The sequence below is a fragment of the Agelaius phoeniceus genome, chromosome 13, assembly GCF_051311805.1.
Source record: "Agelaius phoeniceus isolate bAgePho1 chromosome 13, bAgePho1.hap1, whole genome shotgun sequence".
Taxonomy (NCBI): domain Eukaryota; kingdom Metazoa; phylum Chordata; class Aves; order Passeriformes; family Icteridae; genus Agelaius; species Agelaius phoeniceus.
Window position 1 is genome coordinate 18,317,094 of NC_135277.1, and position 13,954 is coordinate 18,331,047.

At 43.9% G+C, this 13,954-nt stretch overlaps 1 protein-coding gene across 9 annotated transcripts in view; it reads left to right on the top strand.

The window, feature by feature from the left end:
* MYO9A (myosin IXA) overlaps nt 1–13,954 on the top strand; it is a 179,029-nt gene that overhangs the window by 127,913 nt on the left and 37,162 nt on the right. For all 9 annotated transcript variants that reach the window (XM_077185319.1, XM_077185321.1, XM_054641970.2 and 6 more), the window contains 4 exons: nt 558–699; nt 1,375–1,570; nt 5,888–6,007; nt 10,332–10,407. In XM_077185319.1, the coding sequence (XP_077041434.1) occupies nt 558–699; nt 1,375–1,570; nt 5,888–6,007; nt 10,332–10,407 (534 nt within the window). The remainder of the gene's footprint in view (nt 1–557; nt 700–1,374; nt 1,571–5,887; nt 6,008–10,331; nt 10,408–13,954) is intronic.

Consider the following 13,954-nt stretch of genomic DNA (forward strand, 5'->3'; position numbering starts at 1 on the left):
GTTTCATGGACATCAAGGATTAGCTCAGATTTGCATCCTTGATTGCATCCATCTATCTCAGGATAAGTTCTTGGGGGAACGTGTGGCTCCTAGGGCTCCCTTGGTGTGGAAACGTTGGAGCAGAGCATTTCTCCCACTGGATGCTTGTGCCAGTTTCCTCCATGTAGAAGGCAGGGAAAGTCCAGGTGGTTTTTGCTGAGGTCACCTCAGATCCATGTGGCCAGGGGCACGAGGTCTTCTCCCACCATTTGCCTTGTGGGTTACTCCCCCACTTCTTGTCTCGTTGACAAGAGACCAGCAATGATGCTCTCCCAGTGATATTGTACTGGGATAAAACAACTTAAATTGGGTAAAGTTGTGAAATACATCCCCATGCTGCAGATTGCCATGAAGTTTGAGGATGGAGGGTTGGCTTTCTCTTACCAAGAGGCTCTGCTGAAGCAGACACAGAAGTGGAAGCTCAGAAGATCTCTGTTTTCCCTTTCATGGACATGAAAGAAGTGGAAAAGTTTTCCTGTTAGGTTTGCAGCTTCTTCCTTTCAATTCTCTCCACTCAGTTTTCCTCAAGCCACAAACCAGACGCTGCTGGACAAATTCAAGCGTCAACACGAAGGGAACTCCTACATTGAATTCCCAGCAGTGATGGAGCCAGCTTTCATCATCAAACACTACGCGGGCAAAGTGAAGTACGGAGTCAAGGTCTGTCACCCAGCTGCTCCCCAGCAGTTGCTTTCATCTGTATCTGGGATTGGGAAGGAAAGCCCCAGAGGCTGCACAGAGATGTTTTGGAGAGGACTTGGCCCAAGAATAGGGGAGGGTCAGGAGAGAAGTGTTTGGGGAAATGAAAAGGTAGTAGGGACAGGGTCTTCCTATTCTCCTTCACGTGAGCATTTTGGGAAGAATTTAGAGTTCAGTGCTACACCCCAACAATGAGTTGAAATTGGGTGGCCTTTCTGAGCTTGGTTTGTGTAGAAAACCCAGTGTTTTCCTCATCATTAGCCACTTTTAATACAGGTTATGTGTCCTTAGGTCTCCACGTCTCACTGCCACAGGTACTTCCTGGAATCCCACGTGAATTATTCCAAAGTTGACCCCATTTCTATTCATGCCAGTTATGAGCAGAAGGAATTCCAGTGTGAGAAATAGCCTTGGGATTTGCAGCTGCAAATCTCTCATTGTGTTTCTGATGCAATAAATGCACATGACGAGCATCAGAGATGATGATCATAAAGATCTGGTATGGGAGCAGGAGAGAAAACAGAAACAGAATTCAATAATTGTGCTGGCCCAGCGATATCCTAGAAGATCCTACCTTTAATATCATGTGGGTATTGTTTATTTTCCTCTTTCCTCCTCCTCCTCCTCCTCCCCTAGGATTTCCGGGAGAAGAACACGGATCACATGCGGCCGGACATTGTGGCGCTGCTGCGGAGCAGCAGGAACGCCTTCATCTGTGGCATGATCGGGGTTGATCCCGTGGCTGTGTTCCGCTGGGCCGTGCTGAGGGCCTTCTTCAGGGCCATGGTCGCCTTCAGGGAGGCTGGGAAACGATACGTGGAGAAGAAAACTGGTACGTGTGCCCATCACCTGGGCCTGGAGCCTGGTTTTCAGCAGCAGCTTGGGTCTAATGTGGTATTACCCTGTTTTAACTAGCCTGACTTATTAGGAGTTTTGAATCTATTCGAAAATTTGTTGAATTAACAAGTAGATTTTTTGCAAAAGTCACGTTTAAAGGTACATTTGGATTTTAACGTATCATAAGGAAAAATTTTCATTTTACTGCTTTAATTTTTCATTTTTGTAGGATGCCTGGATAGAAAAACACAAGTCATTCAAACAGAGACGTACAAATTATCCAGCAAAAAAAGCAAATTATTTTTGTAATAATTCTTGAACTCTTAGTTACATCTGGAAACAAAAAAAGGCAATAAATCTTCCTATGATTTTCCAAGCTGTTCACCCTTTCAGCTGCAGGAGAGCATGTCTCTTGTCTAGCAAAATTCATGGCTTTGCAGTCATCCAGAACCACGGATCACAGGGGCATTAAATTAAAGGAAAGTGATGGTGCATCATCATGCTGTGGCAGGCAAGACCTGGCTGTGCTTTTAGACCATTTCTCGGCGTAAAGCAATTTCAGAAAGACGGGTACAAGCTATTACTGTTCATTTCTGGGCACAAGAGGGCTTGAAATCCGTGATGGAATTAGAGCCTCAGCAGGGAAAATGTCAGCTGGGTTAAAATTAAAGGCAGAGCTGCACCATGAATTACTTTGTAATCAGTGAGGTTTGCATGGTGGAGAGTGAGGGAGCCTGGGACAAGGAGCATAGGGAGGCAACTGTTCAAGCAGAAAGAATAATTTTTTTGGGAGCAAATCCCAGGAAGAGCAGCAGGCAAAAAATCAACTTTCAGGTCTTGAGGTTCTTCCTCTGACACCTCCTGAATGTGATGTAAGAGAAGAGCTGATTCTCATGAGCCTGGGTCTGTCTGGCACATCAAGGCAGCATTTTTGGACAGAGTAAGCAAAGAGGGAGATGACAGAGGTGATTGTCTTTGGGAGAAAGGCCACTCCAAAGAGATGGCTTCCAAAATCCATCTTTGCATTTTCATCTTGCATAAACCCCAGGCTAAACTCAAATGAGATAATCCAGAATATTTAAAAAATCATTCAATCTCAGGAAATAAGAGCTGATTTCAAGCCCTGCTTCGCTTTCTGTGTCTCTGGCAGCTGGTCCTGCACACTGCTGTGCTCATCTCCTTGCTCCTGCTTTTCAGGCCAGAGTTTGTAGCAGTAACTTGCTTATGTCTCTCTTTCTATAAATATCTGTATCAATAAATAGATATGATTATAGATATATATGTAACTAGATGAGACCAGGAAGTCTTGAGACAATTCTGAGACTCTGAGATTCTTGTATCACCTTCTCTTTCCATACCAAAATTTACTAATACATGGTGATGGCTGAATTTCTGAACCTTCTCCTGGTGCTGCTCGAATATCTGTCCATGTCCTTTAGCCTGTATTCAGATGGCATTGGGCTTTGTACCCTCTGAGCTTTGAGTCAAAGAAAAAACAAACCCCTCAAAAAGCTGGATAAGGCTTATCTTGAACTTAGCAACAATCCTCAGATTATTTCTACCCTAAATTTTTATGTGCATCAAATCGGGAAAAAGTCATGAGAAAGTCTCCATTATACAGGCAGCACTACTGGGAGGTGATTACCTAAATCTGAATTCCATACTGAAATACATCTTGTCTGTGGGAAAAACTTAACCTACAAGCAGAGGCAGAGCTGGGATCACTGTCCTTGCTCTCTTTGGAGAGCTGCCCACCATGTCCAAGCATGACCATCCAGGTTGGACAGGCCTTGGAGCAACCTGTATGTAAGGTGTCCCTGCCCTTGGCAGGGGGTGGGACTGGATGATTTTTAAGGTTCCTTCCAACTCAAAACTGTTCTGGGATTCTGACTTTGCCCAGGTCACACTTAGCAAGGTGAGATCAGTAGCAGGGTTTAATTGTGTTTTTGCTAGTGTGACCTTACACCCATCCCCTGTTCCATTGTCCTCCTCCAAAATCCTGTCACCAGAGCAGGTGGCTGTGGAAGGGGCAGACATGGGCAGGAGGCTCAGCCCCTGTCAGGACAGTGGGCCAGGCTGGTGTAACATGATGCATCCACTGCCAGGTGCTGCAATTCCCTTCCCTTCTCCAAAATAATGCAGAAAAGCCCCAAATTGATGCTTTACCTCTATGGCAGAAAACATTTGTGAGTTATCAAAGTATCGCTAAAATTCTCCCATCTTGATAGATAGAAGCAAAGAACCAAAGGCAGCACATGTTTGATGTTTATTTTGGTTTTTATCAAACCTTGATGGCTTTAATTAGCCTGATTTGAGCAGCTGCCTGCCCACAGATGTGGAGCTGCTGACAAAATGATGGTAGAGTGAGAAAAGCCTCTCACACAGTCATCCACATGCACACACTTAATATTTGTACAGATATTTTTTCAAGACATGCTGCTCATTCTTGGTTTCTGAGGTCCTTTTCCCATCCATCAGGTAGGTGAAGTGAAGGAGCAGGAAAATATCCAAAACTTGCTTCTTTTAATTAAAGGTTCTTTGCATTGAACCCCAGCTGAACCCCAGCTGGATCTCTCTTGCTTTTATGCTTGCAATACCAAACAGGGTTTTTCCAGAAAAATCCCTGGCTTATGTCTAAGCAGCTCTGCAAAATTTTGCTCTGCTTCCTTTCCACATCATCCTTTTGGTTGTCTCCTCCATGCCAAGCAGATGCTTCTGGAAGGATAATCAGCATTTTTTTCTTGCTGGCTTTGGGGACTCTTCTGTTATTGTGCTCCTGATACCCTCCTAGTGCAGCTTTTGGTGATTGTGTGATTGTCCTCTTTAACTTGAAGGTGAAGAGCAGCAAAATGGTGTCACTGTGAATTTTCTTTGGTACCTTTGTGTTTCTGCCTGAGTGATGCTTCTTAGGGTGCTGCCAACACTCCTCAAATGAAAGATGCCAGGATCAGGCAAGCTACACTAAAGCTGAAGGGTGGAACTCTTCAATAATTTGATTTTTAATTCTTTTTATTACTAAGTTTATCAATGAGGACTGAAATGCTCCAATAGAACTGCGTGTTAGAAGTGGATTTGTTTGTGAACTTGGATTAAAGGAACACTGTCAAGCTTTTAAGGAAAGAAAATTGGCTGATTGACTTTTTTTGCTGTCATCAATACACATTTATTATGCAAAACTCTCTAATTCATAGCAAAAACTTAATGGAAAAATGGTGCTATTCATACAAACTAGGCTGTGGAGACTTGGTTTTGCTGGACCTAAATCCTTGCTCTGATGAAGGTTTTGTGGTCTTGAGGCAGTGCCTGTCCTTGATGGGCTCTGCAGTTGGATTTAGCCAACAAGGATTGCTCCTTGGGTAATTCCTGCTTAAAATTAATCCCACTGGCTTCTGTGGATTTATTCCTGAAGCTGATCACCAAAAAAACACTGTCCTCAAAATAATTAATAAAAAGGCTGTATTTGCCAAATAAAGGTGACAGCAACCAAAAGCTTGGTGTTTGAGGTCTCACTGGTGTTGAGATGAGGAGGACACCCCTTGACAGTGTTGCTGTGGAAAATTCAGATCAGTCCTTTCCAGAGGTGTGATGTGTTGATGTGAAATGCTCCCATGGGTGCTGGCACAAAGTGACTCCACGGTGACCTCCCCACGCCTCATTGGGAGTGTGGCACCTCCTGGACTTGGCCAACCATGACAGAGAGACACTGTGTGTTGGCACATTGTCACTGGTGTCACCTCTCCTCCACCCTGTGCTCACAGCTGGGCCGTCAAACGTTGATGGTTTCTTCCAACTCAAACTATCCTGCCAAACTCCACACTCTGTGTTCTCTGCCCTCAGGGATTATGGAAATAGTGCTTAATGCAAATAATTCACATTTTTCCTTTGAACTGCCAAAATCTGAGCAAAATGTAGCACTGGGATGCAGGATGAGAATTCCAGGTGGCTGTGTCATGGAGTATCTGGACAGGGATTTGTTGGTAACACTGGGCAGAGGCACAGAAGGGATTTTAAAAATAAGTTAATAAAAGTAAAGATTTATCTAATAATCCTCTTTTTGCCCAAATATTTTTGGAGTGATTATTAAGTGTTTATGTTCTGTCTAATGAAGATTATAATTAGGACTGGGATGTGGTCCAGCCCATTGCTTTCATGCCACAGTGAGGAGGAAACCACAGTTAAATTGTGTCGAGCACAAAAACCTGTGACCCTCGAGCTCCTTTGGGCTTGTTCCTTCCCCTCTCCTGACTTCTGCTTATAAAATCTTTCTCTTCTCTCCATTTTTTTTTTGTTTGTTTTTATTTTGCTTCCCAAGGGCATGATGATGCAGTGCCATGTGCGGTTTTGAAAAGTGTGGATAGTTTTAGCTTTCTCCACCACCCAGTTCATCAGAGGAGCTTAGAGATCCTGCAGAGGTGCAAGGAGGAGAAGTACAGTAAGGCTCCACCACTCACCCTCCCCTCTGATACCACACTCACACGTCCAGAAATGGAAACCAGGTGCATTCCATGTAGAAAGGATACAAAACCAACGCCTGAGGAGCCCTCCATGATCAAACCAGGTGCCTCAGAGCAGTTTTGAACCTCTTGGGAAATGATTGGGCACAGTTGGAAGAGTCAAATTAAAAGCAAACCCATATCTCTTGAGATCTTGCAAAAATTGTTTTGTTGGCAATTTTCCCATTTACTCACTGACATTAATAAAGAATATTGCTGATACAAAGCTGGTACAGCTGGAATTCAACTTAATTTGGATTTCATTCTGCTTCAAAAATACCTTTAGCTTGTGAAAATATTGTCTCTCAGGGCTTTTACTTAAAACAGAGGCATTGTCAATCTTATTTTATGGAATGATGCACTTGGTCTCCTTTTCTTCATCTTCACTCCTCTGTCATGTAATAAACTCATCCTGCATGACAACATGGACACTCTTGCCTGCACTACTCTATTTTATTTTTATATTTAAATAGATATTTGGTGCTCTCATGTTTAGATATATTATTTTCCTACCATTATTCTCTTCATTCATGTTGCCTGTTAAAGCTGACAGAAATAGAGCTGCTCTGCATGGGCAAAGCCTCAGCCCAACTTGCTTAAACTTATTGAAATTTAGGTGTAAGTGGAAACCACCTTTTTTTCTGTAGATCTGAGCACGGTAAGTACAGTAGATGCATGTTAAATCTTCATAAATATGGTTTTCCTGTTAGAAAACTTCTGTCAGATATCTCTGCTTCCTGCAGCATGTGGGGTTGGGCAAACAGTGGTGCTTTAGGTCTTAATTTAGGCTTTTATTCTTAATTTAACTACATTATTTTCCCCTACAAGTTCCCAACACTGCTATAAGAAAACATAAAGGGGTGCTACTAAATTTTACTTGATTTTTGATTTTATTAAAAGATGTTGTGCCAAATGACCTTACTGATACTGCTAAGAAACTGTTGAAAAGGAAGATTGTTATCAGCAGAGTAATTTTACTTGCCATTGATGAATCAATTTAACTTTAATTTTTAAGTTGTCTCAACAATATGGGAGATTTTGGGGGATTTAGTTTGCATTTCCTTAGGTGGGGAAAAGGAAATTCATACAACTCAAGAGATACTTCAAGCTTTAATTTAATGGGAAGCAGGAAGCTGAGCTCACTGTTGAGCTCAACACCTCAAAACCTCACTAATACAGACTAGTCCACACAATTTGGGATCTCTCGGGGTAAATCCAACGAGTGGGTCTAAGAAGAACATTGCCAGTTTGTGAATTGGCATCTGACCAGGCAAACAAGTAATTCTTGTTCTGCTCTCAGAGATCCTTCCCATCTCCCCATGGGGTGTGCTCCTGCTTCCCCAGGCTCCCAGCCTTGGCAAGCTGAAGTGGGCTTGGAGAATGTGGAATGTTGTGGTTCAGAATCCATCGGGTTTTGGGCCCAACAGGCAAGCTTGGCCCCAGGGACTTGGCTTTTCCCACAAGTCAGATGAGGTTTTACATCCACATCATCCTTGAGACAGGAGTCAAGGTCATCCCCTTGTTTTGAGCTGTGCAGTTTGCTCTGAACAGAGAGAGAAAACAGATGGGTTTGATGAGTTTATTGAGATTCCCTGTAGGTCCTGTGGTATTCAGCTTCTGGAGCCAACTGTTCTCCCTTCCCTCACCAGCTCCTCCAGAGCAGGGCACTGGGTTTAGACACCTCTGAATCAACACTGGAGGTCTGCTGGTTGATATTCATCCATAGGGAGTTGATAGGGCTTATCCAAAACTCTTCTCAACAAGGGCAAAGACCTGTTAGGTAGATCAGTCCATTTTTCCAAAACACTCCTGCTGAAGGAAAGGGAATATGCTTCAAAAATCAGAATAATTTTCTGCCTGAAGTGTAAACCAGATCAGGCTGTGTCTGAGCCTGACAGAAGGGTAGGAAGGCAGATTTTGCTCCAAAAAGAAGGGTAGACATTAAAAAAATCTTGGAAATGCCAGTGAAATCCCATTTTTCATGGACTCTTTAAGGCAAGAAAAGCCTTCTGGGCCTTAATGGGGGACTATCCAGGCATATTAAAATATATTCATTTAATCTATTTTAAAAATAGATCCAGCTAGACATTAGGTGCTTTCTTAGTCTAAAACTAGCTACACAAAGTGCTAATGCAACATTTTAAGCAGATTCATGGTTATTCTCATTTTTCCCTATTTACAATTGGATTTCTGTTCTCTAAATCAGGACTTTGGACACAGAAATGCCAGTCTTGAAAGAGGTACAAGAACACTCCTAGGCCAAGAAATGTAACCCAAAAATGGCTTAAATGGCAAAAAGAGGGATTGAAAAGCGTTTTGAGCTCGGGTATTGTTAAGCACTCAGATGCATTACCTGCCTTGCTTTCCAAAACCCTCCAGTGCTGGAGATGCCAAACCTCCTCAGCAGGAGGGATTTGGTTGGTCCTGCCTTGGAGCACAGGCAGGGTTCAAAGATGACCTGGGACAGCACACCCTCAAGTTTTCTTTTGTTGACATTTCCAAAATATTTGGGCACCTTTAAATGCAAAAACTTAACCAGGTGGCCCATCAGCCTTTTCAGGGATCTCCTGCCCAATTCAAGATGAACAGATTCTCCTGTTCCCACACCTTAGCAGGGCAAGGAGGGTGGTAAATGTCCTGTTAAAAGGATGTCTTTGGTAGGAATTCATCTTCTCCTCAGGAATTCCAGGCTCAGAACAGCAGGACGAGCTCAGGTCTCAGTATATTTGCTTTGTGTTCATCTTTCAGAATAAAAAATCGCCAGGACACCTTTTAACTCAGCATTTGGGCTGCATGAAATAGTGGAATTATAAATATTGGGTGGAGGGGATATGCCATTGCTTCCTTCTGTCCTGCTACAAACCATAGTTTAGATTTTTTTCTTTTTAGGAAGCTTTTTTTCCCCCATTTTTTCCCACTGTAGATGTCTCAGGGTAGAATAAAACATTTTTCCCATGCTGAGGTGAGAGCTGTGATTTTTCCTGTCTCACAGCAGTGATTTTGAGACAGTTATAAAATTGCTCAACCGTTTTCATGTCAAACTTCCCATTATCAGATCTTTATATTTTTGTGGTTTGGTGACTTGAAGTGTTTTCTTGTCTACAATAATTGTCTCCTGTCTTCCTAAGTGCTTGGTTACAAAACATTTCCACTTCAGGGCAGATAACAGCTGCTACTGTAACCATGTGCAGCAGCTTCCTTGGCTGAATACAAAAGAGATACTTTATTTAATATATTGTTTTATTAGTTATATTTTATTACAAATAAATTATTCTAGGTATCAAAGGATATAGGCTCAATAGGCAATCAAGCCTTTATAAAATAGTATAGAAGTGTCTATAATAGTATAAGAAGTGGACAGGAATAAATGAAATATATTTCATATTAAAAAAGCACATTTACTTCAAAATTGGGAGGGAAAGCACATTTGCTTCAAAATTGATTGATTTTTACAGATTTTATGTACATTTTTAAATCCTTCCTTAATGTTTCTGACCATTTAAGCAGCTACTGAATGAAACTCAGGTGTACACTTGAGATACAGATCTGTGCCTCTTCTGCAAAGCCTTCTCCATCCCCATTCCAGAATTGCTTGTGTAGCCAAAGTCTTCATTCCAAGGCATTCATTTATTCCTTAGACACTTCTTCTTTCCCTCCCTCCAAATAGATGGACATGTGCAGCAGGTAGGAAATGCTATAAAAAGTAGGAAATGCTATAAAGTTATAAATGCTATAAAGCATTTCCAACTTGCTGCACATGTCCATCTATTTGGAGGGAAGGAGAGAAGAAGTGTCTAAGGAATAAAATTACCATTTTCCCAAGCATTCTAATGATGTCCAGGTGTTTTGCCCGTGCAGCTGGGTTATCCCATGCACAGTGGAAACCTTGGCAATCTCTTGGACATGGAGAACATGAGTTGCTGCTCCCATCATCTCCTTCCCTCACCCCATTTGCTGGGACAGCATGTCCCTAAAACACCCCCTGTGTGTGTGGGAGAGGAATGAGAGGCTGGAGCAAGCAGTGTTACTCACGAGGGTGATGCCTCTGGCAGGGAGGTGGCACTGGGCAGCGATGGCATCCCTGGCACCCCGCATGTGCCGGGACACGTCGGCACTGCTGCACGCCAGAGTCAGGCCTCAGCTATGGCTCTGCTAATTAATTGTCTGTGGGGATGGCTCTGCTAATTGTCTGTGGGGATGGCTCTGCTAATTGTCTCTTGGGTATGAGCCAGCTGGAAACGTCTTCCTCATGTGCTGCTTCAGGTATCACTCGGAAGAGCCCGCGGACGCCGCTCTCAGACCTGCAGGGAGTCAACACCATCAACGAGAGGAGCCCACGGTAAGGATTCTGCTTTTACCTTGGCATGGCCAGGGTCTGGGATGGGAGAGCACTGTCTGTACCTGAAAATGACTGTATTGACATTTTTTCCATCTCACCTATCAATCTTAACTTCTCGTCCTTCTTTCTCTGCCGCGTGATCGGATCTAAACACCTTTCCTGACTGAACAGCAGGCAGGAAAAGCAACTTCCCTGTGTCAAAGGCAGCAGTTGTTGGGGATGGGTGTATGAGGGGATAAGAAGCTTAAAAAAATGAATGAATGTGCCAATATCAAGGAAATAGTCATTCAAGAGGACAGGTTTGGGTGCAGAGCTGCATACAGCATGTGGTGGCTCCAGGCACCTTGGCATGTGGAAAACCTGGAAGTTAAGGAGTTTGAGATGGTACTTTGCCAAATCCTTGCTTGTTTTCAGGGGGTAAAAAAGGACATTTGCTTCAAAATTGATTGATTTTTACAGATTTTATGTACATTTTTATTTTTAAATCCCTCCTTGAAGTTTCTGACCATTTAAGCAGCTACTGAATGAAGCTCAGGTCTATGCTTTTGAGATACAAATCCTTCTCCATCCCCACTCCAGAATTAACTTGCTTGTGAAGCCAAAGTCTTCATTTCCAAGGCATGTCTGGGCACTGATCCTTTTCCCAGCTACTCTTGTGCTATCCTTCCTCTCATCCCAGGAGTCTGATTTTCCCAATACCCCTCTAAAGGCATACAGTGCCTCTCTGCTTCCCTCTGAGCAGGTGTGTGCTGGGGAAGGAAGTGATAGGAGCACCCTCAGCTCCTACAACCACTGCTTGGAGCTGCAGATATCCAGGTGTGTCTTTATGGCTGCTCTGAAATTAATGAGAAGCCCAGAACAAGTCAAGAGGAGTCTAAATCTGTCTCCTGAAATATGCCCATTAAATCAGTCCTTGCATCTCAGTGGCTTCCCTTCCATACAAAATTAAATATCCCTCAAGGATATTATGAAGGCTCATTTTCAATGGCTTTAATGCCAAATGGCCACAACAAAAATTAGATACACATAATTCTTTTTTTTTCTAGGGGAAGAAAAGTGGTTTCTTCTGCCTGGTTTTATTCACCACGTGCTCTATGAGTGCCATCAAGAATAGAATGTCCTTCTTCCTCTGAATTCCTCCCCTTTGAGAGAGGCAGTGGCACCCTACTGAAGGAGAACTGAATGTTCTCACATCATTACAAGTCCATTTCAGTGGTTAGAGAGCATGGAATTTACTTAAAATGGTGGGATTGAATTCATTAATTTGTGCCACTTCTCGAATTTGAGCAGAAATCCAGATGGTACAAGCAATGCCACTCTGTCCTGGGAAGGTGATGCAACCCTGGCTGTCCTCACCTCAGCCTTTGCCACCCTCCTTTCCTTTCTCATAATGCTGCAGCTGCTGCTGGGCTGGGTTGTGATGACAGCCAGCCCTTGGTAACACTCAAGGCAGGGAAGGTTGGTGTCTCCAGAGGTGACGTTCCCTGTTCCCAGCACCTCTGATTGTGCAAGTTTCCCTCAAGATAACGTAATGTGAAACTTTGTCCCTTTGGAGATCTTCCCTTGGAGATAAGAGGATTCCTGCAGTTTCTCTATCCAACCTTTGGCACCTTTGGAGCATCTGTAAACCGGGACAGGGCTTTTCTTGACTGCCCAACTCCAGCTTTGGAGGCACTGTAGTGTGGGAGCTGGGGCTGCCAACATTTTCATAGCCCAAAATATTTTCATTATCCCAGCAAAGTGACATTGTAAAGGCAGGGAAACTCCTCCTGACCCAGGCAAGGAGGAGGATGTATTTATTTAGTGTGGAGTTCAGTATGTGGTCAGCTCTGGTTATGTGCCTTGGCCCATACCAGCACAGCAGACAAATCAGCCTAAACAGCCAGAATTGAGGAACTCTGGTTTTCTTCCTCATCCTCAGCAGCTGTGTCCTACCAGCAGCCTCAATTTCAGCCTTTATTTGTAGAAAAAAAAGTACTTTTGGAGTCATCCTAACTCCTATGTTGCCTCAATACTGTGGTCTGTGATCTTCCCTTGGGCATCATCAGTAATGGGTCCCCAAATGTCACCTTTGCCCCTTCCTTCTGGAAGTACAAACCAGATGTCTCATAAGATCTCCAAGGTCCAGCCTGTACTTTCAGAGCAGGCTGGTGATTCTGATCCCTTTCATTGGAGCTGCTTTTGATCCTGGAGAGTGGTGTCACCCTTGATGAATGTTGGTATTTCAGGTAAATACCAATCTTGCACTTGTTGGGCAAGAGGAGGTGAGCACAGGAGTGCAGGTGACACTCTGGAAGAGAGATTGGCATTAGCAGCTTCCCAGCAGATGGACTGGCAGGCCATTTACAGCTCCAAATTAAACAGGAATTGCTTTCAAAGCCATCTCATGATCATGTGGTTGCTGATAAGCCTGGTTGTGCATCCAACCTACAGGATAGCCCGGGGCCTGTTTCTAAAAGCAAGTTTGAGGCATGACATCACTCAGGAAGTCACTGTGGAGGGTTTAGGGAGCCAAGTGCTCTCCTCTGATCTCAGAAAAAAGTGGATGGGTGGTTTGCACATGCTGGGTGGGAAACCAGGCTTCAGCTGAGTGTTCCAAGTGCCTTTCCCAGCTGCTGAGAAATGAAGGCCAGGCCATGCCTAACCCAAACCACTTGGGCTGGTTGGGATCCTGCTGGTTTGTGCTCGCTAGGGACACTTCTATGTGCAGGGCTGTCTGAGCAGGTGTTGGTCTGGAAGCAGCTGGCTGGGCTAGGTGAGGGGATTGACCCCAAAATACCAAAAGCCTGCATCTGTTGCCATGTGAATGTATCCATCCTAAAGTGTCCCTGTCATTTTATCTCTTGGGTTTTTCAAAACCGTGTGGGAATTTCTAGGATTTTCCAGAGGGGCTGGTCAGAATTAATGGTGTTGTACATCCCAAAAGTGGCTGTTGAGTTTTAGTGGTTCCCATCAATTGGTGATTTTTTTTTTTCCCACCTGCAAACAGGGTTGTTTTGGTGGATGGTACCTGAGATGTAAAGAGAAGAAAGGTGAACAGGAGGGATCACTTGGATATTCCAGCTTCTCACTAACCATCTGTGAATGGAATGCTTAAGAAAGCAGATCCTGGAGCACTTAGCCAGGGGTTTTGCTTTGCTGTGATTGATCCCTCCTTATAATAGTGGTCCATGTCAGAATGCTGATTTAATAGGATCAGGAAGGAATTTGGGAAGTGCTTAGATGAGGCAGAGAGGTGACGTTGCTCTGAGGATCTGGCTCCAGGCTTTGAGCTGGCTGAACATACAGCTTTACATCCTTTAATTTTTCATTTCCATGTGGCACTTGAGATTTGCCTTTCATCCAAATCAGGACTTTAAGGCAAAGGGCTGCCTTGTTGTCAGAGCTCAGAAGGGGCCGGCGCCTGAGGCCGCGCTTAAACCACCGTGTCCTTCAGCATCCTTGTGACCTGCTGCAGCCTGGAGTCTCCTCCTGCTCCCTTTCCTCCTGTCTGAGATAACTTGGGGGGTGGGGGCTGTGTTGCAGCTCCCACATCCTTCCTTAGATT